The 27,706-nt window shown below is 45.6% G+C and overlaps 1 protein-coding gene across 1 annotated transcript in view; it reads right to left on the reverse strand.

Moving 5' to 3' along the window:
* DDIAS (DNA damage induced apoptosis suppressor) overlaps positions 1-27,706 on the reverse strand; it is a 395,303-nt gene that overhangs the window by 205,708 nt on the left and 161,889 nt on the right. The window contains exon 4 of the mRNA XM_069639879.1: positions 8,033-8,150. Within this exon, the coding sequence (XP_069495980.1) occupies positions 8,033-8,150 (118 nt within the window). The remainder of the gene's footprint in view (positions 1-8,032; positions 8,151-27,706) is intronic.

Below are 27,706 nucleotides of genomic sequence, written 5' to 3' on the forward strand. Positions count from 1 at the left end.
AAGGGGCCCTCCGGGGCTCTGTAAGTGGAGATATCCGGGGCACCTATTCAAAGACATAACCTTAGCAAGGGAGGTCTCGGAAGAAATCGACAGATACGTAGAAACCAATAAAGAAAGGGATACTAGCTGGCAGAACTGGTGGATGCGCTTAAAGCCACACTCAGAGGAAAGATCATAGCGATCAAAGCCAGGCGCACACGGGAGCTGAGACTCGAAGAGGCTAACCTAGGGGCTAAACTAAAAGAACTGATGCCCAAAACGTGCCTGAAACAGACCCCCGCCACCAAAAGGGAATTCAGGGCGATCAGGGGACAACTAGACAAATTACAGACCAGAGCAGCGGAGCACAGCCTGCTTTGCCTTAAGCAGAGGCTCTATGTCAAAGCCAAGAAATCAGACTGTCTACTAGTCAGAATTCTCAGGAAGGAAGAAAGGGACCGAACTATATTGAAAATAAAGCTGCAGGGAGGGCAGACAAGCAATAATACAGAGGACATCCAACACAAATTTGTAAGTTTCTACACTAACTTATACAACACCGAATACCCGACCCAAGAAAAACAGGAAGCACACTTGAGTGAAGCCCACCTAAACCAACTAACCAGAGAAGAGAGGGATAAGCTAGAAGGGGAAATCACAAGAGATGAAGTAAGGGCAGCCATTAACTCACTCCCGCTCAACAAGGCCCCAGTGCCCGACGGATATGGCGCAGAGTTTTATAAGCTCCACAAGGAAGATCTAATCCATCCTTCCCTCTTTTCACCCTGACAAGGTCGCTAGACAAGTCCGATCTATGAAAGCCTCCTCAAAACAGGTTCATCCCTGTTCCTCTAAAACCATCAAGAACCACATTGACACCCTCGCTCCGGCCCTTGCTGATTTTTGCAACCACTCCTTTACCTCGGGATCCTTCCCCTCCCCTCTGAAGCACTCCTTTGTGCGTCCTCTTCTCAAGAAACCCACAGCTGATCCTGGTCCAGCTAACTATCGCCCAATTTCCATTACTCCCTTTCTTGGTAAACTCCTGGAAAAGTTGGCCATCTCTCACTGTTGGCGGTCTCCATGACCACCAGTCTGGCTTCACAGCTGCCAGAAGCACGGAAACTGCTCTCCTGAACATCCATGAAGATCTGCTCTCCAACCTTGACTCGAACATTCCCTCTGTCCTCATCCTCCTCAATCTCTCTTCTGCCTTCGACACGGTCAACCATACCATCCTGCTCAACCGTCTCCGTGAAAACCTGGGTATCACTGATGAGGCTCTGGCCTGGCTGACCTCGTTCCTCTCAAATCGACCCTCCCAGGTCCAACTTGGGTCCTTCCTTTCATCTATCTTCCTCTCTACCTGTGGTGTTCCCCAGGGGAATAACCTCTCGCCCTGGCTTTTCAACCAATACCTGGCAACTCTCGCCCACTGCATTGCCACTTTCTGCTCAAATTTCCAGTGCTACGCTGACGACACTCAACTCATTTTTAGGCTTCCCTCTGCCACCTCCTCTCCCTCTCTCATCTCCGATTGCCTAAGTGCCATTCAAGATTGGTGTGCCGCCAATGATCTTTGTCTGAATGCCAGCAAGACGGAGATCCTCCTCATCGGCACACCAACATCCTTTCCCCTCACTCTCTGGACATCCTCCCTTGGCCCTCATCCTACCCACACCTGCGAGGCCAAGAACCTCGGGGTCATCTACGACTCCACCCTTTCCTTCTCCGCCCACATCTCTGAGGTCTCTAAAAAGTCAAATTTCCGACTGCAACTCCTCAGAGGTACTCTGCCTTTCCTCTCCTTCCCCCAGAAGCTCATGGTAGCCCAAGCTCTGGTTCTCTCTAGCTTGGACTATTGCGACCGCCTCTTTCGAAATCTACCTGCCTCTACTCTCCGCCCTCTGCAACTAATCCAAAACAGGACTGCAAGACTTGCCCTTGGCCTCTCCAGCTCTGAAATCTCTCCATTGGCTCCCAGTGGATGCAAGGATTAAATTCAAAACCCTCTGCATTGTTCACAAGTCTTTCTGGGGCTTGGGTCCAAAATACCACCAGCTATCCCTCCGCAAATACCTCCCCTCTCGAGCTCTTCGCTCCTCTACCTCCAACTCCCTCAGGGACAGTCGTTTTCCAAAGAAACGAGCTGGGGGTAGATCTCAGTCTTTGGCTGGGGCCTCCCTCTGGAACAGCCTCCCTGCCACTCTAAAACTTGAGGAGAACCATCTCTGGTTCCGTAAGCACCTCAAGACCTTCCTCTTTTCTTCTGCCTTTGCTCCCCCTCTCCCCTGCTGATCTGTTCTCTCTTGGCACCGTGCACCTGGCCACCCTCTGTCCTCTGGCCCTCTGGTACCTGCTCAACTTGCCACCCTCCCGCACTGCCCCCGGGCCACCCCTTGCACTGGGGTCTGTATCTGTACCCACACAGCCCCCCCCTTTTCTTCCTGCACTTATCAGACCTACCCTGTCTGCTGCCTAGCACTTGCAAATTGCTGGCTGCACCAAAACTGTTTGTTGCCTTTATTATTTATTTATTGTTATTTATCTGTTTCTCCTCTGCTTCACACTTTCCACTTCTCCCCCTTCCATGCACTTTCCCCCTCCCCCTCTCCATGCACTTGTACGTTCTCAATGTCACTGGGCCTAGTAAGATCGCTGTTTTGTTCTCCCCTGTTCCCCTCCCTTGCCTTGTCGCACTCTGAAACACTTGTGTACGAGCGCGATAGAAATAAAATATCAATATCAATACCTCACCACATTATACGACCACATAGGGGCATCCAAATCACTACCAAAAACAATGGAAGAGGCAAAAGTTATATTAATTCACAAGAAGGGAAAAGATGCAACCGAGTGTGGATCATACCACCCCATTCCGCTAATACACATAGACACCAAAATCCGCACTAAAATACTAGCCAACAAGCTAGAATTTATCTTTCCAAAACTACTCCAGGCCGATCAGTCAGGCTTTGTTATGGGCAGGCTAACAAGTTGCTGTTAGCCTTTGTTGCTGTTCACAAGTGACATCATCAGACGCATAGCCCGCCTAATTGAAAAAGCACAAAAGAAGGCCATCCCGCTCTCCTATTAACCATAGACTCTGAAAAAGCTTTCAACAGGGTGGAGTGGGGATTCCTCTTCGCAACCATGAGGAAGATGGGATTCGGTCCGAGCTTTTTACGAGGGTCAAGGCCAACTATCAACACCCACTACTACGTCTGATGATAAAAGGTCACATCTCGGAGCCGATCCAAGTAAAAAGGGGGACGAAACAAGGATGCCCCTTGTCACCAATTCTCTACGCCCTACACCTAGAACCCTTTCTGGCGGCAATCAGAACAAACAACGAGATAGCTGGGATGCCATTCGGGGAGGAAAATCACAAAATAGCAGCCTTTGCGGACGACATGATCCTTGCCCTAATCAATCTGGACACATCTCTGAGAGCGACCCAGAAAGAGCTGGGCCGATTTGGGGAGGTGGCAGGCCTAAAGGTTAACGTTAACAAATCAGAAATCCTCAATCTCTTATTAACCCAGCAAGAGATGCAAACCCTTAAACACAACTTTCAATTTAGATGGGCAGAAAATTCTGTCAAGTACCTGGGGGTAACGCTGACCAGAACAGTGAACAGGCTGTATCAAGCAAACTTACCACCCCTGCTAGAAAAACTAAAAACAAAACTAATAGACTGGGGTCCATTGGCCATATCATGGCTGGCTCGCATTCACATTTTGAAAATGACTGTCCTGTCGCAGCTCCTCTATTACTTCACCTCCCTCCCAATACAAGTGCCTCCTCGATTCTTCGAAACCTTCAACCATACTGACATTTGATTTAATAAACCATTTTATTTTGAACTTTGAATCTGTTGTCTGTGTCTTGCTTCATGATGCCTTCACAGGAGGTATTTCTTTCACATTATTAAATATTGGAAGGCATTGAGGCCATAAGTTAGGTTTTATTTCTCTTAGCTTGCTATGAATTGGGAAGGGATGGTGTGGCTTCTTGCCCGATGCCGGTTAGCTTTGCTTCTAGAATTCTAACAGTCCTTGTGTCTTAATGTTAGACTTGCCAGAATGCGTGAATTATGACTAGTGCCACAGCCTCGACGCCACTGAGGTGTTTTCCTTCACCACTCATAGAATGAATGACAATATGCAGGATGCTACTCATGCATCAACTTTATCAATACAATTTGATTTCTGCAAGCAGGATCCTCAAACAGCAGGGACTGAGAATGGTATGAACTCACTGTCGCCAAAACCACATGCCTGAGCACTACATCTGCTGGTCACATTCCAGGTTGTGTCACGCTGAATAGTGTGAGGCATTGGGAGGAGCGTGCACCATACGCATCTATCTAAAAATATAATTTCATCAGTTGCTCAACAGAAATGACATGTCCTCACCATCTACCATAAATTGTTACCACCACCCTAATCTTATATCATCCCTCCTCTCAAACATGCAAGGAACTTGGCACTGCTACAGAACAGCCCATTTTACCTCTTCTGAGTGCCGACTAACTGCAGACACTGTCTTAAAGAGCCACAATTAAGGACAGGAGCAGCGGATGGTGCTAGTGGAAGGCCATTGTTGGTAGTCAAGCAGTCAGGTGGATTCAATTTCAGTAAAGTCATAATGTGGTGCAATTACACTAGTTATGCTCATGGAAGGATACACACGTTTCTCAAGGCTACTGTAGGAAAGCAGTCATTCGTGCATTCAATCCCTTCAGACACTCTACTGTTCTAACACACATTGGCTACGAGTGGTTCGTGTCACCAATCAGTCACAACTTCAAAAAGACCAGTTAACGTGGTCTACTTATATGACCTTTCTATGCCACAAGAAAGCCATGTGAAAATAATCTTGTCCCAGTTCAGAGACATGCAGGCCCTGCTGCTGTCAACTTGCATAATCTTGCTGTTCAATACGCAGTTACGTTTTACACTTGTAACCATTGTAAGCTTTGCATACCCTTATTGCTGCGCCCTGGTACGCATTACAAATGAATGAAACAAACAAAAGAAATAGAAAGTGGATTATCATTTACTCAGCTAATTGGCTAATAAAGTAACCCCCTGCTGTATGCACTCATTTTACTAAAACCTCAACCGCAAAAGCTAGATTAATCAGGGTAAAAAAAAAAATAAACAGAAAAAGTAACATCTAAGTGGTTAATACATATTTTACCTACAAGTCTGCCATTGTAACAACTGTTTCTACTCTAGATAGCTATGAAACAACAAGGCAAACAGGCTGCCCCTCCCTTATCCACGTAGGTCAACGACCTTAAGCTGAATATGTGCTACAGTTAAGAAATTCAATGCACGTCACACCGAGAGAGGAAATCAACAATGTTTATATTCTTTAATTCATCATACATTACCAATGTATACAGAGGGCACACATAAAATTATACAAATAAGACCAAGGACGCCATTACGATGTTGACATGACATCCCTACCACATGTTTAAAAACATCTGGTCATAATGTGAGGTTAGTGAATGGTTGTAACAACTATTTGCACATTTCACAGACTTGTGAAAGGTCTTGTACCTCAAGTCACTGTTGGTGCATGTACCAACTCAGTCCACCTACACCAGTGACGTTCTTCCTCTATCTCCATTAGGTGTTCCAGATCCCAAAGAAATAATTCACTTCTATATGATGTTGATTAACATTCTGTACAGACGCATATGGATTCTGAAAAGCTTTTGTGAGGTTATTAATTGTATGTACGAAAGACAGCACAAGGTATAGTACAACAAGACCTAATTAGACAAAACCTGACGGTCATGGTCAATAGGTCAGATTGTGGGTCCATACTCTAGATAGCTGCAATTGAAGAAACATACGCAATGTCCCAAAACATCTGTAAGCATGACACGCTTGGTAACACTTCTTGAGTCCATAAGCACATATGGCTAGGCAGTTCTCAACCTCTGTGCCTGAAACCCTGCTTTACACTTTAAAATAACCACGTTCATAATGCACTGGGATAGATTGTTCCAGGGATGAAGGAATCTGGAATATTCACGTTGTAATATTAGCTAAATGTCGAATAACTTGTATTTTATTAAGCATTCACGAGTTTTGACCATTTAGGTTTTAAAGAACATGTGTTAATATAAGCCCCGTGATAAAAAAAGACTACAAAAAGGCATGGAAACGGGTAGAGTACACATGCGACAAAGCACACAAGTGTGCTATATTGAACATTTCACACAGTAAAGATTCCTTGGCACGTGGTCATGGAAAGGATCCTTTCACGACCAGCACAAAAGCCTGCACGCGCTCTGCATTAATCCAGCCCCCAATTGGTCTCTAATGCAGTCCTAGGTTTGCAGTAGGCTGTCAATCATAATTTTGCATTTCACGGCTTTATTTTGTGACCCGAGATAATAGGTTATGACATAAGCACTAATAAAGCGCAATGGCTTTTGTAAATATGGCCGCTTGATGCAGACAGTTCTCTGAGGGAGTAGCAGCTGTGGGGTTTCCTCTAGTGCAGCCCGTAATGGGGATTGAGTTTAACAACCCCCACCACCCCCACATCCTATTTCATAGCAGGTTGAAAATACATCCCACAAATTTGGCACGACTGTTGTATCTATCCTATATTAAAATTGTAAGCAGATGACCCCTTTATGTCTCATTTAAAAATCCATTGAGGGGTGGAGATGTCATTTAGGTAACACTGTTGTCGTTGGCTAAAATGAGGTTTTAAGATAAAGAGAACAGCAAAAACAACACTTTCATGACCAGAAGAACCGACTAGAGCCAAACAGAACTGATTTGCAACTCATCACATACACTAACTGAATATGAAGTAGAAAAATAATAGTAAATTAATAAATTAGGGCAGCCATATCCACTGCTTGAACTTGCTGGCGATTGTCGGCCCAGGGCAGTTTGCAGGGGATCCCCTGGCCACCCCACCATGCCACATCATGCATGAAACTAGATATAAAACCAGAGAGGGAGGAGTGCCCCTGAAACATGCGATATTATGCAAACAATCCATCAGTCACCTCCCACTGACTCCACACTTGTACAACTAAGACATGTTACAAAGCAAGTTCACCACGAAAGAAGGGCAGGGTTATGGCAGGCCGAACGCAGTCCACCCAATGGGTGGGTTGGGCCAACTCCAAGTCCTACTTCAGAACTGTAAGCCACCACCATGGGTGGGACATGTAAGCCAACCCCTATCCGAGCTAAACCCCCATCCCATTGCCCCTTCTGTTCCCTCCCTCTTCATGAGTTCCCTTACCCCTTGGATAGAGTGGAAGGGCAGACCAACGCCCTATAAAAGGCAGTGGGAGTTAGGAGGAAGAGCGCTTTCTGTGCTGGCTGGAGAAGGAACTGGAGCAAGAACAAGCAACAGGACTAGAGAAGATACCCTGTAGCCTGGGGAGAGCGGGAGACAGGAAGCTGGAGGAGAAGCCCAGAAAGCTGGGGAAAAAGACACTGGTGGTGGAGAATTACAGAGCCAAGGCCCCTGGGCAAGGACCAAGGTCCTGCAAGGACCAAGGCCCTGGGCCTGCAAGGACCAAGGTCCCTGGGGCGGACCAAGGTCCCTGGGGCGGACCAAGGTCCCTGGGGCGGACCAAGGAGGGCGCAGGGATCTCTTCAACTGGATACTGAGACCAATCATAGACCAGAGAAGTGTGCAGCAATCATAAAACCAGAGACTAGACGCACAGAGGTTTTTGACTTAATATGTCCGGAGAGAACCAGCCCCAGAATTATGGAGAACTAGCAGAACTTTTTATTTGAAAACACTTTAAATTCCCCAAGACCTTTTCTTTTAAGTTGTCCTGTAGCAAGCAAAGCCTCATCCCGGTGAAACACTTTGGTTTAAGTAAAGGACACTCTTCATTATTTTGGCCGAGTTTGTAAACAGCCCCTAATACATCTTTAGTTTATCACATCTTTGTGTAAGGCCATTTGTAGGCGAAGCAATGTCGAGCACATGACAATGCTCAGAAAGGTCCAGCCAACCTTGATATATCAGCACATCTTTTAGTAATTACCTTTACACCGAAAATAAAGCTTCTTCCAACAAAACAAAACTCAGTTGCCTGCAACAATAGGTTTTGAGCTATATTGTTTTGGTGCTCTTCAGAAGTACAAGTCGAATCCTGGATATACCTATATCAGAAAAGAAAGGTTACATAATTTGTAGAAAACAGTTTACAATATAGCAATTTTATATTTCCAGCCTCTACTTACACAATTACTTGCTTTAGTCTCTCTCATCAAATATTACTTAATACAATTGTTTACATTTAAATGATATAGTTCAACTTTAAGTATATTTTTATTGATTTTTAATTTCACAAAACAAAAACATGAAATGGCAATAAAAAAGGAAAAACATAAAATCGCACATGTTATAATAACACTGCACAAAGCATTTAATCCATGACAAATATGTTCCTTTTGGCTCCTCACACCCTGCGTTACTACACAGTTCAGCTCCAGCAAGAGACTTAGCATTATGATAAAGAATAGTCGGGCAACGCAAAATAGAATCCTTCTTTTCTATACACTGATGCTCATTACACTTGGAAGTGGAACTCATGTGGCATGCACAGGGTGAATTCATGTTCACGACCAAAGATCAGGATTACAGATCAGATATTGCAGAATTTCTGGTAGGTCATTCCCAACAGTGGCCATAAAATTCTCCATGGTCACAACGTTCCAAACCTTGGGCCACCAAAGGACTAAGGGTGGTCTTTCCAGGATATCCCGTTTGTGTCCCTCAGTTAATCTGGTAGCCACCAAGCAATGTGGTGTTAACCTCCATTTGTTGAAACATACTCTCTCTTTTAATATTCCATTGCAAAATGGCTCTACGTTACAGTGTAAGGAGGACTAGTGCGATGCCTAAACATTGCCCCAAATCGTGCAGTCACTGGGGCATTCCCGGCATATGTGATACAATTTTACCACATTTCCTCAATTCCTCCAGCAAACATCAATGTCAAGTGGCAAACCTGACTAGTTCAGGTAGGGTGTGGGATAGCTCAGAACGGTTGCCAGACATTTGGTCGAAAAGAATTGGTCGACCAGACAAATGGTCGAACCAATTTGGTCGAAAACCAAATGGTCGAATTTTTTTTTTTTAACCCTTTTTTTTTTTGGGGGGGGGGGGTCCCCCCCCAACCCCCTTTTTTTCTCTAAAACCCCTTTTTTTACTAAACGAAAACCCGAAAAATAAATATATAAATAAAATAAAAAATTCGACCATTTGGTTTTCGACCAAATTGCAGTCGACCAGTTTTTTTTCAACCAGTTGACTGGACACCCTCAGAACAGAGGCTTCTTCACCCTGATACTGGTGTGGGAGGCTAGGAAGTTAGCTAATATACACATAAGCATTACAAAAAAGTTAAATTGGGTTCTTGTATTAAGCTTCATGCCAGAGTCCTGCCTCCAAGCACAGGACTGAGTTTTAAATCCATGTCACTTTGCGTTATCTTGCTCCAAGATAAGAGTTTTTGACCCTGAGCTAATTTTCCGTTGTGGAGCAGCCAAAGCCATACTTTTACTACACCTGATGAAGAGTTGGTGTCAAGAGCCCTTCGGGGCTAACTTTATGGGACTGGCAGAGTCCAGAGTTCTCTTCCAGAAATCTGAGACAGAAGAACAATTTTCATACCCCTGGTAACATTCTTTCGACTGGATGTTCCTCCCATGTATTCCTCATCTTTTGGTATTTCCTTTCCAGCTTCAGAAAAAAGAAATCCTCGACAGACGGCGCTGTAAACTGGTCCTGACAACTCGATGTCCCTCAACGGCTTCCGTCCCGACATCACCAGTATATGCATCATGCGAAGCGCCCGTTGGCTTCAGTTCTGTTTTTTCCCCTTTTTTGAGGAATTACTGGCAATAGTATTAAAATATAATAGACTCTAAAATAGCTTAAAGTGTAAACAAATGTGCATTCTACAGGGGGTAGGCTGGGAGGGGCGATGAGGAATATGTGGGAGGAACATCCAGTCGAAAGAAGGTTACCAGGGTAAGTAACTTGTTTTTTGAATGGATTGTGTCCTCTGACGTATTCCTCATCTTTTGATAGACTCCCCAGGCAGTATTGGTCTTGGAGGATGGAGTAAGAATTTAGACATGTCCTTAAGAATGATCATGGACAGAATTAAGGAAAACACCTATAGATCAAAGATAAAACCAGAGACCCAGCAAGGGTACAACTAGGCTTGAAATCTTTGGCCAACTCACCATCCAGGAGCTTCTGAGGTCCGAAGGGTCAAATAAACGGGGCCATTAGCCGCAACACGCTTAAGTGGCAACGAAGACTGGTTGTTTAGTTCATTTATAGTTTTTTACCTTTTTCTTTATGTTAAACATTATTAGTTCACTGTTTATTAAGCAAATGTTCATGGATGCTAATAAACATACACCAAACCGGTGATGTATAGTATAAATGCCAATAAAAACATTTAAAAATAAATGGACAGAATGAAGGACTGCCTTCCCAAATCCCCCTTCCTGAGTGGAAGTGAGTCCAGACAATGTTTTACAAAAGTGTGAATGGTAGACCAAGTGGCTGCCACACAGATGTCCTTAATTGGCACCTCACATTGTAGAGCAGAAGATGTTCCCATGCCCCTTGTGGAACAGGCTCTCAGACCCTCTGTGGGATCTTTAACGGCCAATCTATAACATTCCCCAATAGCCAGAATGATCCATCTGAATAGGGTTTGTTTTGTTACTGCCAAACCTAATATATGACCTGTATAACCAATTAATAATTGATAATCTTGGCGGAATTAAGACATTTGTGAGGTATAGAAACTCAGAGTCCTTCTAGGGTCCAGTCTATGCAACCTCTCCTCTTCCTTCCTAGGAAGAGGAGGCAGGTCAAAAATAGGTAAAACAATATTGTTTCAGACAAATGAAAGTCAGAGACTATCTTTGGCAGAAAGGAAGGCTTCACTTTAAGAACCACTTTGTCCTTATAGAATATAGTGAATGGAGGCTTACAGGAAAGTGCCTGCAACTCGCTCACCTTGCGGGCTGATGTTTTTGCAACTAGAAAAATGTTTTAATGTCAGCAGCCTTAATGGACATGAATAAAGAGGCTCACATGTTAGAAATTTTAGTACAAGATTTAAATCCCAAACAGTGACCTGAAAGTAGGTGGGCACACATTAATGTAGGAGGAGTAGGTGGGTACACATTAATGAGTCCTTTAAGAAATTGTATGATTAATGAGATTTTAAAGTATGAAGTTTCCTCCGATGAGTGCTTGAAAATTGACAGCGCTGCCAGATAGAATCCACATTCTATTCTCTGCACCAGCTGCTGAATTTGTTCCAACGGCAGCAGTGTAAGGATTTTGTTGCTGGTCTTCTGGCCGAAAGCAAAATCTCTATCAAGTCATCTGGGGGTCCCAATCCTTATACATCAACCTCTCAAAAGCCATGTGTGAAGGCGGTGTGTCTTGACCTCTGGATGGAGAACCAGTCTCTCCTCTCACGGAAGATGCATTGAAGGGCAGATGGACATGTCCAGAAGGTCCGGGTACTAGGTCCTCCTGGCCCAATCCGGAGCAATTAGGATCATGGATTTCCTGAAAATTCTCAACCTCCTGATCGCGTGAGGAATGACGGGGACTGGAGGAAAGGCATACACTACAGAGCTCCTCTTGGTGGAAATTCCCTGGAGCAGAACAGTTGGCACTTTCGTTTGACACTGGTCACAAACAGGTCTGTTTGAGGGGTTCCCCAAAGAGTGAAGATCTCGTGAGGGCCTTACTGAGCAAATTCCCACTCGTGGGAGACTGTGCTCTGCCTGCTCAGAGCGACCGCCGCTGTGTTCTCCTCTCCGGCTAGCTGAATCGCAGATAGGGAGATTCCTTCTTGAATTGCCTAGAACCAGAGTCGCATCGCCTCTCTGCACAGTGGTATCAAACCTATGCCTCCTCTTTTGTTAAGGTAGTACATGGCCAATGTGTTCCGTACAGAGGGCAGAAAGGCCTTCAGTGCAAGTCCGATTGCCCTCAACTCCAAAGTTTTGATGTGTAGTTTGGATTCTGATGGAGACCAACGATCGCGGATTGTTAGTTCATTGGCGTGCGCTCCCCACCCCGTGAGTGAGGCGTCCGTCACTATAATTATTTCCGGCCATGGTTGCCGAAAAGATACTCCCTTCAGAATGTTGTCCTCGCAGGCCCGCCACAGGAGATCCTATGTAACCCCGTTTGGAACCTGAAGCAGGTCTGACATCTTGCCTGAGAATTGAGACCACTGTGTCCCGAGAGCCCACTGACGGGCTCTCATTCTCAAGCGAGCTTCTGGCACCAGAAGAATGCAGGATGCCATGAGGACGAGCAACCTCAAAAAGTAGGGCAAATTCCTAGTGCCCAACGTCTTTCAACGTTGGGCACTAGGAATTTGGAGACCATCTGCAAAATGTGTTGAGCCCTCACCTCGGGAGGCGAGGCTTTTCCCAAGGTTGTATCTACGACTGTTCCGATTAACTGGAGTCTTTGAGATGGTATCATATGGGACTTCCTGCAATTGAGGGAGAAGCCCAGTCTGTGGTCGGAGAGGCAGGTGATGCTGAGATGTTCCAGCACTTGTTTTGGAGAATGTGCCCTGATCAGCCCATCGTCCAAGTAGGGGTAGATGTGAATCGTCTCTCCCGAGACTCGCTGCCACCACCGCCATTAACTTGGTGAAGGCCCTCAGGCGGAGGTCAGCGCAAATAGCAAAACTCTAAACTGAAATTGAGAGTTGACAACTGCGAACCTCAGGTACTTTCTTTGCTTGTGACGGATAGGCACTAGAGAAGAGAATACACCAATTGTGCTCTCCTAAATTAAATAGATTTATGCAAATATTTCTAACTTTTACCTTGATTTATGGTGCAGGGGAGAGTAAGTCCACCCTGGCAGAAGGTAAAGAAATAATGTAAAGGAAGAGAAGAGTCCTAATAATTAAGGACCCATCTCTAAGACCCATAGAAGCGGGCTGTGAGCACATATTTAACCCTATGGGCATTTATTTGGATAAGGTTTTACAACCAATTGTAGAGAAGACACTGACATACCTCCGAGACACTACTGACTACTTAAAATGTATTAAAGAACTAGGGAAATTACAAGTAGACAGAAGCCTAGTGTCTTTCGATGTACAGAGTGTTTATACATCCATTCCCCATCGGAAGGGTTTAGAAGCTCTTGAATGGGCTCTTCTCAGAGAAGATAAGTTTCAGGCCTTAAATGTGTTTGTATTGGAGCTAGCAAAGATCATTTTGCACAAAAAACTCCTTTACACTCAACTCATAATTTTATCTGCAGGCTTCAGGTACATCGATGGGTCATCAATGGCCCCGGTATACGCAAACGTATTCATGCTCTGGTTTGAACACACATGTCCTTCAACATCCAAATTGGTCATCCAGACTATTATTATGGAAAAGGTATATTGACAACATTTTTATGATTTGGAAAGTAAGCAGGGAAGACATTTTAGTTTTTTGGATTATCTAAACTCGATACACGATCAAATAAACTTCACAATGGAGTGGGGACATCCACAATAGAATTTCTTGGATGTAGAAATGGAGATGGTCGACAGCAAAATATTCACAAATGTATTCCGAAAACCTACAGATGCCAACAATACCTTACACTACCTGAGTTACCATCCAAGTCATCTAAAAAACAATTACTTTATAGTAAAAAAAAATTAAGAATGAAGTGTATAATATCCGATGGAACAACATTTGAGAATAAATGTAACAAACTCACTGAGAGATATCAACACAGGGGTTACCCGACAGAGATTATTCAGACAGCTTGTACCGAACTAGTCTTAAAAACACGGGATGATCTGTTGATCTCTACACATAGGGATACTGAAATCTCATTTTTATACGCAATGAAATATTTGAGTCCGAGCCAACATATCACTAGGCTTATAAAGAAAAACTGGAAATTAATCCAACTGGATACACAATTGAAAAACCTTTTCCCCAAACCACTGAGGATTGCTTACAAAAGAGGGAGACATTTTCATGATCCATTGGTTAAGGCAGAAAAAATGAAAAATACGAATCCGCTAGTCTTACACAAATGAAAGAAATTGAACTTTTCCCTGTCTAAGCTGTATCAATTATAACAACATTATGAAGGGCACATACATAAGACACCCCCGGTCAGGGACAAAGATCAAACTCAGGGACTTTGCTACATGCAACACTAGTAACATTGTCTACGGGCTCAGTTGCCCATGTGGAATTTATTATGTGGGCCAGACCACCAGACGAGCTAAAGAGCGATGGAACGATCATAAGAGCAATATACGTACACCCACTACTAAATCACCAGTGGCAAGACATTTCACAGACAAAAAATACTCAGTTGCCCAACTGCACTGTATCATATTGGAAGTGGTACGCAGGCCAACAAAGAGGTGGAGATCTTACTAAGAAATTGTTACAACAGGAATTAGTTTGGATAGACAAACTTCACTCATAACACCCCACAGGCATAAATGAAGATTTTCTGTAAAGCCCATAACCAGAATTCAATTAACATCTATTGATTGTCTCTAAATATCACTTGAATGTTTGTCAACGTCTATCATTATGTATTCTGATGAAAAGCACAGAACAGAGAATACTACATTGAGAAGATAGATAGATCAATACGTTTATAATGTAGTCTGTACTTTCGAACGGTGATAGATTGTGAACATAAGTGGGTTCTTATACAACTGGATTGGGTATCTCTCATATATCGATAAACTTTTTCTTTTGTAAATTTGAAGATTTTTCAAATTTTATAAGAGCATTTCCTATGATTCAAAACCTATAAGGTACAATCAAACAGACCTCTGTATTAAACATTTGAGATTTGTATTGCGGGACTCCCTGTCCAAGTGAATCTCTTAGAACTTATAGCAGCAGAGAACCAACGGTATACCCATTGAGAGAGACCATCATCACATTTACATAAAGGAGTTTGGCTCCACTTGGCAGAGGCATACACCTTTATCCTCTTAAGTGCCAAGGGCACGGTATCTCGTCCTTGGCATTCCCTCCAAGTTGCCAAGGACGAGATAGCTCATCCTTTTAGGCATTGTTTTGCATGATCCCTGCAGAGCAGGGATCACACAAAACTGTAATCCAACCCCCGGGCTATGTGAGGTGGAGGTCCCCCCTCACATAGCCCGGGGGTTGGATTACCTTCAGTTTCAGATCGGTGTGCGTAATGCACTCCGACATGAAAAAGTATTTTCACTGTGGCAGCCATTTTCGGCTTTCGCAGTGAATGGAAAAGGTAAGCGCCCTTTCTCCCTCTCTCTCTGGCTGTATTTCAACCCAGAGTTCAAGGGAGGTGTCGTTGGAAAGGGGAGAGCGCTCGATCCGCGGCCAGCAATGCCTCTGGACCACCAGGGATCAGTTTGTGACGTGGGTGGAGAGGGGGCTGCTTACAGTAAGCAGCCCTCTCCCCCCTCCCTGGCTCCCAAAGCATGTGGGCACATGTATGAAGAACCCTGGGGGCAGATGAGTGATCATCTGCCCCCAGGGAAGGTGGCACAAAATAAAATTGTGGGTGGTGGGCCACTAGCCACCAGGTACTCTTTTTTTTTTACATTAAAGGGGCAGGGTGGCCCTCTCACCCCCACCCCAATTGGAAAGGGGGGCATCCAGGCAGGAGTACATGAGGTGACCCCCCATCCATTTGGTAGGGGGGCCACCAGGAAAGTGTGGGCAGGCTCCACAAAGGATTAGGCCTGCAGGTTAGGGCCCCACTGGGGCAGATGGGTGCCCATCTGGCCCCATCTGCCCCTAGGGATGGGCCCAAATAAAAAAAAGAAAAGAAACAAAAAAACATGGTTGGTTTTGGGGGGGGGAGTGCCCCTCCCAGTAGACCAGCAGGACCGGGGGCCAGGTCATGCAGCCCTCCCTGGGGGCAGTCATCTGACCCCCAGGGAGGGCTGCATGAGATGCCCCCCTCCATTTGGTGTGGGGGGGGAAGAGGGCCACCCCTTTTTACATCACATAGGTCCCTGGTGGTTTAGGGTGCCCATCAGCCCCCCTAAAATGCCTCCCAACATTTTCATTTTCATCTCATACAGCCCTCCCTGGGGCTCCTAGGAAGGGCTGCATGAGGTGCCCCCCCCTCCATTCGGGGTGGGGTGGGAGAGGGCCACCACAAAACGTGGGGCAGATTGGTACACTAATGTGCCCATATGCCACAAGGGATGTTGGGTAAACAAAACATTTCAAAATGGTTGCTGCATTTTAGGGGGGGCTGAGGGGTATCCTAAACCGCCAGGGAATTATGTAATGTAAAGGAGGGTGGCACTCTCACCACCCCCGACCCCAAATGGTGTGGGGGCCATCTTATGCAGCCCTCCCTGGGGGCAGATTGCCTTTCCTAGGAGCAGATATCTGCATCTGCCCCCAGGGAGGGCTGCATGAGATGGCCCCCACTCCATTTTGGGTGGGAGGGAGAAGAGGGCCACCCCCCCTTTACATTACAACATTCCCCGGCGGTTTAGGGTGCCCCTCAGCCCCCCCTAAAATGCAGCCTACCATTTAGAATTTTATTTTTCTTCTCTTGGACAGGCACATTAGTGTGTTAATCTGCCCCCAGGGTGCCTATAACCTACTGCCCCATCCATTGGGGGGCATGTCTGGGTGGGTTGGTTTTTGGCTGGGCTGACACAGATAATTTATGTGTTTTTTGTTTCCTTTTACAGGTCTTGTAACGTTGAAGCTTCTCCTTTGTGATGTACGTATGGAATTTGGGTTATTTCAACATTGTATATTACGTGGGGTGGATTGCTAGTGAGGTGGGTGGGAACTGGGGCTGGAGTGTTGGAGGTGTGAGCAGGAGTGGGCGCTCTGGGTAGGTATTGTGGTGGCCAGGGACAAACTTGCAGGGGCAGCCCACGAATTGCCCCTCCAGACCAGCTGAACAGTGCTGCTCCCTTGGGAGGGCAGTTTGTCAATATGCCATCTGCACAATGTTTATGTAGTGGTGCGGGTTTCCAAACGCCCCTTGGTCTTATTCCCATTTCCTATCAGTGTGCAATTCAGCCTTCCATAGTGGTAGATGGCCATTTTTGGGGGGCGAATTGCTAGTGGTGTGCAGAGTGTGAGACATGTGCGGTACCAGTGAAAATACTGATACCTAGGAGAATCCTGGAAGCAAGGTTCCCATTGAGAATACCATATTTGCATACAAGACAGTATGATGGCCATTTGAATGAAATCCCGGAAGAAGCCGAGCAAATGAATGGCAATGAGGAAAGGTGATATCACACAGAGCCGTGCTGACGTATATAGACGAGATGCAGGGACAAGAAAATGCAGATATTCTATAAGGCATCAAGAAAGTATCAAAGATAAGTGACATCTTGGGATCAAGGTGAAGAAACGTATGCTACAGAAATGATGGCGATCAAGTTATTTTCCATGTGTACAGATGCAAAGAAATGCAAGCAGACAAAGTATTCTTGAGGCTGGCTTTACAGTGAATAGATTGCGGAATGCGCCAACATATACATATATTGAAGTGAATAAAAAATGGATGTTTCCACTACGTATTATAGCAGAGCTGGACGAAAAAAGGAAGGCTTCTTTTCCAGTGTGTCGCAGTTAAAAACAAGTAAACGAATTAACAGGAGTGAAACTCCAAAAGGCAAGGCTAGACGAGCCCCAAAAAGCCAAGGCAGTATCAGGCTGGGGTGAGCAGACATTGGATACAAATCGTGTGAACGAACGAAACTCCTGTTCAAAAGACATGGACAAAAACAAGGAAGATGTCAGAAGGCTATTAGAAAATAGTATTTTAAATACACCAGAAACTCGATTTTGTGGTCTTCAGTCACGTGGAAGGATGAAGTTGGACGAACATGACGATCACACCTACGCATGGGGGCAGAGCATGCCTTCACTCCCCTGAATTCTCCAGAGAAAAAGAACACTCCCAAGGACAAGGTCAAAGCCTTAATTAACAGCAGACCACTGAGCTGATGATAGATGAATATGCTAATTGGTGGGAAGGTATGTTTAAGACTAGCTCACCAGCACCTGGAAGTCCAGTCTGCGTGCTGCTAAACGTAGGTGGAAAAGTACTGGCGAAGGTTAGAGTGCCAACCAATGGTAGAGGGATGCATGATTAAGGGTCCTATAGTCTGTGTAACCAATGGGACATTGTGTATTTAGTGACGTTCGTAGTAACCTGTTTAAGGGGAAGGCTTAGTTGCCCCACCTGATGTTAAGAAAACCTATCACTTTTCTTCACTCTCAGACTAGTATGGATCATATACTTAGGACCCATCACAATTGACACTAGGTTTTTGTAGTTTGCCACGTAGGATGTTAGTAAATAAGTAGGTTGACATCATCAATGACGATTTTTTGCTATAAAAGAAGGATTCTTTTAAAGATGCATTGAGAGACCTTACACTGAGACGTCCGTTGATATCTGTTGTACTCCATTTTAGATAATTGATATTAAAACAGTTATCTTTTTGCCAACTACCTGAGTCGTTTCGATTATTGATTCTGCATCCCCATCCATCTCAAGGGTATTGCTACCTCATCTTAAAGGGCTGGGGTCTCCCAGTTCAAGGGCGATGAGGAATACATGTGAGGAACATCAAGTCGAAAGAACGTTATCAGGGTAAGTACCTTGTACTTCGAACAGATTGTGTACTCCCGCGTATTCTTCATCTTTGATAGACTCCCAAAGCAGTGTTTGTTTTGGTGGAGGGAGTACGAATTTAACTATCAATAGTTTCCATGAACAGAATGGAGGACAGCTTTTCCTAAGCTTCCATCCTGATTTAGGGAAAGTGTGTATTGTAGACCACATAGCTGCCTCACAAATGTTTTTAAATCGGAACAACGCTTTGCAGAGCAGAAGAAGCAGCCATGCCCATGGTGGAATGGGCCCTCAAGCCTTCTGGAGAGATCTTTGCCCGCCAGCCTGTAGCATTCTGAAATTGCTAGAATAATCCATCTGGATAAGGTCTGCTTAGTTATAGCCTGACCCAGTCGGTGACCCGTATAGCCTATAAATAGTTTATCATCCAGACAAAGTTTGGACACTCTAGAAATGTAGAAGTTAGAGTTCTACGTGGATCTAATCTGTGCAACCTCTCTTTCTCCTTGCCAGGATGAGGTGGTGGACAGAAAGAGGGTAACAATCTTTTGTCCTACATGAAAATCTGAAATGATTTTGGGCTGAAGACCTTGTCCTTGTGGAATACTGTAGAGGGTGGTTTAGATGACGGTGCCTGCAACTCACTCTACGGGCTGAAGTTAGTACTACCAACAAGATGGTCTTGAACGTTAGTAACCTTAAGGGACATGAATGGAGTGGCTCAAATGGTGAACACATAAGACATTTTAACAGCAGATTAAGGTCCCAAACGGGAACCTGAAAAGGAGATGGAAGGAACACATTAGTGAGTCTCTTCAGAAATTGTATTACCAGGGCTATCTTAAAATATGAAGTTTCTTCAGACGAGACCTTGAAGATGGATAGCGGCACCAAATAGCCTTTAATTGTTCCAACCTGGAGCCCCAGATTGGCTAGGTACAGTAGAAAGGACAGCACCTTCAGTGTTTTACATTGCAAAGGTTTCACATTCTTTTTCCTGCTCCAGCTGCAGAATTTCTTCCAGCGGCAGTGGTACAAAGACTTAGTTGCTGGCCGAAAGCAAAATCTCCATTATGTCATCTAGGAGGTCCCAATCCTTATACCTCAGCCTCTCAGAGACCATGGTTGACAGCAAAGTGTCTTGACCTCTGGATGGAGAACCTGACCTTCCTCTCGCGAGAGAAGGGCCTCTCTTTGTGGAAGATGTATTGGAGGGCAGATGAATATGTCCAGAAGGTCCGGGTACCACATCCTCCTGGCCCAATCTGGGGCAATTAGGATCATGAATTTTCCGAACTTTCTCAACCTCCTGATCACGTGTGGAATGACAGGGACTGAAGGAAACGCATACAGGAGAGGAAACTCCCAGTCCATCACGAATATGTCTCCTAGAGCTTCTCTTGGGGGAAATTCCCTGGAGCAGTAGAGTTCACAGTTATGGTTGACATTGGTCGCAAACAGATCCACTTGAGGGGTTCCCCAAAGGGCAAAGATATCTTGAAGGACTTCTGAGATAGCTCCCACTCGTGGGAGACAGTACTTTCCCTGCTCAGAATGTCCGCTGCTGTGTTCTTCTCTCCGGCCAGGTGAACTGCCGACAGAGAGATTCCTTTTTGTGTTGCCCAAAACCAGAGCTGCATTGCCTCTCTGCACAGTAGTTGTGACCCTACACCTCTTGTAGAGGTAGTACATGGCCTCTGTGTTGTCCGTCATTATCAGGACATTCTTTCGCCAAACAGAGGGCAGAAAAGCCTTCAGCTCCTGTCCGATTGCTCTCAGCTCCAAAATATTGATGTGTAGTTTGGACTCCGATGGAGACCAATGACCGCTGACTGTCAGATCGTTGGTGTGGGCTCCCCACCCCATGAGTGAGACACCCATCACTACTGTTATCTCGGCCATGGTTGCCAAAAAGTTTCTCCCTTTAGAATGTTGTGCTCGCAGGTCCACCACATGTGATCCTGTGCGACCCTGCTTGGAACCTGAAGTAGGTCTGACATGCTGCCCTAGAACGGACACCATTGTGACCTGAGAGCCCACTGTAAGGTTTTCATTCTCAGGCGAGCCTCTTTCTCCAGAAAAATGCCATGAGGCCGAGCAACCTGAAAAAAATCAAAGGCCAGGAGACGCTGGGAACACTGAAATTTGGTAACCATCTTCAAAACGTCTCGAGTCTTCACCTCGGTTGGCAAGTTCTTTCCCAAAGATGTATCTAGTACTGAACAGATGAACTGGATATTTTGAGATGGTGTCATGTGGGACTTCTTGTAATTGAGGGAGAAGGTGACGTTGAGATGATCGAATTGCTGGGAGAACAAACCCTCAGCCAATCGTCCAGGTATGGGGTAGACGTGAATCCCCCCTCTCCTGAGACTCGCTGCCACAACCGCCATCAGTTTGGTGAAAACCGTTGGGGCGCAGGTCAGGCCAAATGGTAGAACTCAAAACTGATAACGAGAACTGCCAACGGCAAACCTCAGATACTTTCTATGCATGAGATGGATTGGCATATGAAAATGAGCATCCTGAAGGTCCAATGACACCATCCAATCCTGGAGCTGAAGGGCCTGAAGGATCTTAGAAAGTGTGACCATCTTGAACTTGTCCTTCCTGAGGAACTTGTTGAAGTATCTCAAGTCCAAGAGGGGTCTCAATCCTCCGTCCTTTTTGGGGAAGTAGGGAAAAAGAGCGGCAACCTGGAAGGCATCAGGTGGGTGGGGCTTAGGTCAAAAGAGCGGCAACCAGGAAGGCACCAGGTGGGCGGCATTTAGGCTAAAAGAGCGCAACCAGGAAGGCATCAGGTGGGTGGGGATTGGGCCAGGTGACCTAGATCCACTTGCACCCGCTCCCCACTTGCAAAGGAAAAGAGGCTGGAGGGCTGCTTAAGTAGGGAAAAAGAGCGGCAACCAGGTAGGCATCAGGTGGGTGGGGCTTATGCCAAAAGAACGGCAACCAGGAAGGCACCAGGTGGGCGGTGCTAAGGCCAAAAGAACGGCAACCAGGAAAGCATCAGGTGGGCGGGGCTAAGGCCAAAAGCGCAGCAACCAGGAAAGCATCAGGTGGGCGGGGCTTATGCCAGGTGACCTAGATCCGCTTGCACCTGCTCCGCACCTGCAAAGGAAAAGAGGCTCAAGGGCTGTTTAAGTAGGGAAAAAGAGCGGCAACCAGGAAGGCACCAGGTGGGCAGGGCTTAGGCCAAAAGAGCGGCAACCAGGAAGGCACCAGGTGGGTCGGGGCTTAGACCAGGTGACGTAGATCCACTTGCACCTGCTCCTCACCTACAAAGGAAAAGAGGCTGGAGGGCTGCTAAAGTGGGGAAAAAGAGCAGCCACCAGGTTGGCGGGGCTTAGGCCAAAAGAGCAGCAACCAGGAAGGCACCAGGTGGGCGGGACTAAGGCCAAAAGAGAGGCAACCAGCAAGGCATCAGGTAGACAGGTTTTAGGCCGGGTGACCTAGATCCACTTGCTCCTTACCCGCAAAGGAAAAGAGGTTGGATGCCTGCTTAAGTAGGGAAAAAGAGCAGCAACCACAAAGGCACCAGGTGGGCGGAGCGCAGGTCAAAAGAGCGGCAACCAGGAAGGCACCAGGTGGGCAGGGCTTAGGCCAAAAGAGCGGAAACTAGGAAGGCATTAGGTGGGTGGGGCTTAGGCCGGGTGACTTAGATCCACTAGCACCTGCTCCCCACCTGCAAAGGAAAAGGCTGGAGGGCTGCTTAAGTAGGGAAAAAGTGCGGCAACCAGGAAGGCATCAGGTGGGCGAGGCTGTAATAGTTGTTACTGTTTCCACATGGCAGATCAAAGTCTCTTACTTCATATATCAACTTTCAAAGTCCATGAATAACATTACTTTCTCAGGAGACCACTCAATTTTCACTATGTTACTTTTCTTCATTGTACGAAACCACACCTTGCTCAGAATATACCATTCAACAGTTTTACTTTAGTCAGGATGGTTATGCAACGGTTCATCAAAACAGTGGTGGAATTGCAATCATTTTCCACCTTCTACTTCAACCACAACCTTCTACCACAGATACAGTACGTTAGCTTTTTTTCTTCCTGGTTCACTTGCCTGCCAGAACTAACCACTAATTGTCCCTTTCCTGGTATACTTGCCTGCTAGGATAAAGCTCCTACTACCACTCCTCGTACTGCATGGTAAGGCTTGTTCACAACTTTATACATTTAAATGGAGAAAGTTAAATCAACAACATCTTCTGGAGTAAGTCTTTTAACTTAAAACACAATTGTCTTACAACTTTTTTCCTACACAAGAGGACAATGATTTTCACATTGATTTGTTTGTCATTGTCAATGCAGGTTGCAATTCTCTCCCCCTTGATCCTTTCTGTAAGAAGGGTTCTTCACCTGCTGTCTCTGACTTCTTTCCACACAACACACTGGCTGTTGACAATGTGATTTACAACTTTCAAATTGTCCCTATTCAATTTTCCCTGCCATCATCTCTTGCATTTGATAATGCAAGAAACATGGCCACGTATTTGAATGTTCCTTGTTGGTAAAATGGTACCCCTTTGAATTTATATCAGCCTTTCTTTGGCGTGGGCAATGCGGTTTACAGCGTTTTCTTATTGAGCCTTTTCTTTCCCTTTGTTTATAAATTGTCTGTTTTTGTTGTGGGCACTGCGAGTTATAATCGGCTTCACTCAGTTCACTCACCGGATAGAGACACATGACGAGGAGAGCACTTCTCTCCTCTGGGACAACCAGTCAAAGCACTGCTTCCTACTGTGTGTCCCCTGCATCTCTTGGGCACCATGACATCTCAGTGTCTCGCCATCAATAAAGCAGCAACGCCAACTTCTGCTGCCCCTCCACAACCCGCACCTGAAGGTCCCGTTCAGGTGTGCGTTATTACAACCAATAGACCGCATACTACAGTTTGGTAACCCTGCACCTCTCTTCTTCGTCCCAGTACTAAGAGCATTTTCAGACTGGAAGTCCATAATGTTCCCAGTTGAATCAGCATGCCAATCTTCAGCATCTTTTAATTCACTTTGCTCAAGGGATTTATGTGACATATGTTTAAGGGAAGGTTTTAAAGGAATTAGGGTACCTTTCTTAGATTTATAAGCGGAATCCTATACAGAGTCAATACTACTAAAAGTAGTAGCATTAACTCCCTTTTCCTGATATTCTTCCTTTTCATGCAAAGAAGTATATCAATATATTTATATTTGGTACATTAGGTCAGACTGGGAGGGGAGGTTCTACAACAGGGTTGTTAGTAAGCCTGGAAAAGACCTGGGGCTACGCTAATGTCAGAACTGTCGGGACTGGGGGCTAGCTAGCCTTTTGGTTGTAGCTCCTGAGATTCTATCCGGGGCTACAACCAAAAGACCAGGGGCTATAGCCCCTTTAGCGCCCCCCCCCCAGCAACGCCCCTGCGCTACAATGACAATATGCCATGAAGTATTCAGGAATTCGCAAACCTTCATCCTCATAAAAGGATGAATACTGCGTCCCTCCTGACCGAACCACCACATCCCCTTGATAGCCTTCTCCTCCCATGTGATCCTTCCCCCTGATAACTCTCCCAAGGGTAAGGATCAGGTAGTTGCCGCCTCTCTCTGGCCGCATGCGAGCAGGCTTTAGGCTGGGATTCTGGAATGACTCCACAGGATTCATCACAGTCCCTTGCCGCTGCACCTTAGGGAACCAAGCTGCTTAAATAGAACACAATCAGCGCATGACCGGTTAGTTCTGGTATTATTAGTTATTGTTGGTTTAGACACATTCAGGTTTTGTGTGAGAGTATACCCCATGCAGCAGATGGCAAGAAAGATCTTCATTAGAGAATTGTATTTATTAATTAACTGTATTGGTCATTTTTATAGCGCCTATACACAAAAACAGTGTTTAAAAGTACTTCAGGGCAGGGGAGGGAACACGGGGTAAATGCAGTAAAAAACATTCTTACTGGGCCTTGAGTCATTCAGAATGAGCAAGTGCTATAACCGTTAAAATGGCAAAGACGCAGAACAGCAAGAGACTGTTTTACAGAAAAACATAGAACAAAACTGTCGTACTAGGCCTGACGGTATTTCAAAGAATGAAAGTGCTGTGGCAAATAAAGGAGGGAGAGGGAGAAGAAAGGGGGAATGGACAAACAAGATGACAATATAGAGAAGATCAGGCAGGCAAACGGTAGGCAAGGGATGCCAGATGAAAAGCACACCTAGATTTGAATTTGCCAAAAAGCACTAGAAAGCAGCACAAACTTAAGGATGAACAGCTTAGAAACATTCTTACAGGCTTCAAGTCAATCAGGATGAGCGAGCGCAAAACGTGAATAGGGGGACGCAGCAACACAGAACAAAAAACAGAAAAACCATCGTACTAGGCCTGACGGCATTTTAGAGAGTGCACGTGCTATGACATAAATGAGGAGGTAGGAAGGGGAGGAAGAGAAGGGGAAGGGATAGACAAGCGGATGTAGAGCAAAACCTAAAATGACATGCATTACTCACCGTAATAGTATTTCTGATGATTTGATGATTGTATCTGCTTAGATTCACATGCTGCGGTCCAACATCCAGTGGTAACCGCAGAGTATTGCATCTTGTCTTTCGAGGATCGAAAGGGGACGTCGGCTTAGGCGCGTCTGTAACACTATCCCTATCGCGACGTGTAGTGTAACCAAAATCCCTCATGCGCTGAGGTCCCTCCGATTGCATTTTTTCTGCCATGAGGGAGCCCAAGATTATTGTGAGTGAGTACATAAAAGAGAGAAAGCAGTAAGACGTCTATGTACTTTCCACCCGAGCGGGGAGGCAAGGTGGGCCATGTGAATCTAAGCAGATACAATCATCAGAATTGCTAATGCATGTATTCTGATGTTTGTTAATCTGCTTAGAATTGCATGCTGTGCATAGACTTGCAAGCAGTACCCGGAGTTGGAGGTGGGTTGTGAGAAGGAACAGTAGTGAAAAGAGGTCTTAATACAGCTTGTCCCACCTGAGAATCATATCTAGAACGCGTGTCTAGGCAATAGTGTTTTGTAAAGGTGTGTACAGAACTCCAGGTTGCTGCTTTGCAAGTGGACTCAAGGGGAACATTTGCAATGAATCCTATGGAAGCCCCACTGCCTTGAGTAGAGTGTGCTCTAGGCTTGAAGGGCAGTTCTCTGTTAGCAAGAGTGTAGCATAGTGTGATGCATTTGACAGTCCACCTTGAGATTGCCGATTTAGAGACAGGATCCCCTTCTCTACCAGCTTCCACTGAAAACGAAAAATTGGTTCGTTTTTCTCAGTGGTTTAGTTCTTTCCAGGTAAAACACTACCGCCCTGCGCACATCTAGTGTGTGCAGGCTTCTTTCAGCCATGTTAGTAGGGTTCTGGAAGAAAGTGTTTAGTTCAATTGATTGGTTCACATGGAACTTTGAAATGAATTTAGGTGCAAATCGAGGATGAGTGTGCGCAGAACCACCTTATCCCTGTGGGCTGTAGCGAAAGGGTCTAGAACTGAAGGGGCCTGAAGTTCACTAACCCTTCTAATGGAAGTGATAGCCACTAGAAAGGCTGTCTTATAAGTAAGGTCTTTGAGACTTGCTTTATGCATTGTTTCAAAGGGAGACCCCATAAGTCTGGTCAATACAACATTTAGGTCCCAGCCGGGAGCTGGGTTAGAAACGAGGGGATGAATTCTTTTAACCCCTTTATGAAAGCCTTTATAACAGATATTTTCCACCACAACACCTTCTGGTGTGACGTAGTATAGGCTGAGAGAGCAGCTAAGTGAACCTTTAGGGAATTAAAAACCAATCCGGAGTCTTAACAGGTGAGTCAGGTACAAGACATTGTGGGTAGGAGAGCAGACAATGGGGTTGACGCTCTTGGCATTGCACCAGATTACAAAGCGTTTCCATTTACTGGAATAGCAATATCGGCTGTTAGGTTTCCTAGCTTCCCTAAGTTTGTCCATGCATCTGTGAGGGAGTTGAAGGTGTCCGAACTCTATGGGCTCAGGAGCCAGGCCGCTATGGGTGCAGTGTCTCTCCTCTGTCCTGAGACAGCATGTTGTACGGGCAGGGCAGTTTCATAGGAGAGGAGAGGGACATCTCCATCAGATGAGAACCAGGGTTGACGGGCCCACTTGGGGGGAACCAATATCATGGTTACTGGTTCCTGGTGCATCTTTTGCACAATCTTGTTGAGTAGGTGAGTGGGGAGCGTAAACAAATTTCCCTGACCACGCTATCCAGAGTCCGTTCCCCTTGGAGCGGTTCTGGGGATACCTGGAGGCGATGTCTTGGCATTGGGCGTTCTCCCGAGTTGTGAACAAGACGATCTCTGGGAAGCCCCATTCTGCGAAGACGTTGGAGACAATGTATTGGTGTAGACGCCATTTGTACACTATGGGCAGTGGGAAATCTCTACTGAGAACTTCTGCTAGAAGATTGAGTTCCCCTGGAATGTGTTGGGACAGCAGGAACATCCTGCGTTTGAGAGCCCACATCCAAATGTTTTGGGGCAGCTTGGATAGCGCTGGAGAGTGCCTGCCCCCCTGTTTGTTCAGGTTGAACATGGCTGTGGTGCTGTCTGTCAAGATCAGAATTGTCTTCGCCTGTAGCTGCGTCTGAAAGGCCTTTAGTGCTTTAAATACTGCTAATAGCTCTAACAGATTTATGTGGCTGGACGCCATTTTCGGGGACCACACACCATGTGCTGTCTGCTGTCGCAGGAGGGTCCCCTACCCCGTGAGAGATAAGTCTGTTGTGAAAGTGGCTTCTAATGCAGGGGTGGTGCAGTTCTTCCCCTTCAAGAGGTTTTCCCTCGACCACCACTGCAGAGAGAGAACGAGGGCTGGCGAGACAACTACCAGATTTTCCCCATTGTCAGCTGCCCTGACACTATTGGCTGTTGACATGAACACTATTCTCACCACAGAAACCACTGAGGTGACAACCCGGTCACTCTAAACGAGGAATTTCACCTCTTCTTGACAAACTAATAATTGCTAATTAGATTAAATTCCACCTAGTTAATCTATAATATTCTGAATGAAATCGACATACATAATATTTAAGA

Source organism: Ambystoma mexicanum, chromosome 7q, assembly GCF_040938575.1.
Source record: "Ambystoma mexicanum isolate Mex_15411 chromosome 7q, UKY_AmexF1_1, whole genome shotgun sequence".
NCBI lineage: Eukaryota > Metazoa > Chordata > Amphibia > Caudata > Ambystomatidae > Ambystoma > Ambystoma mexicanum.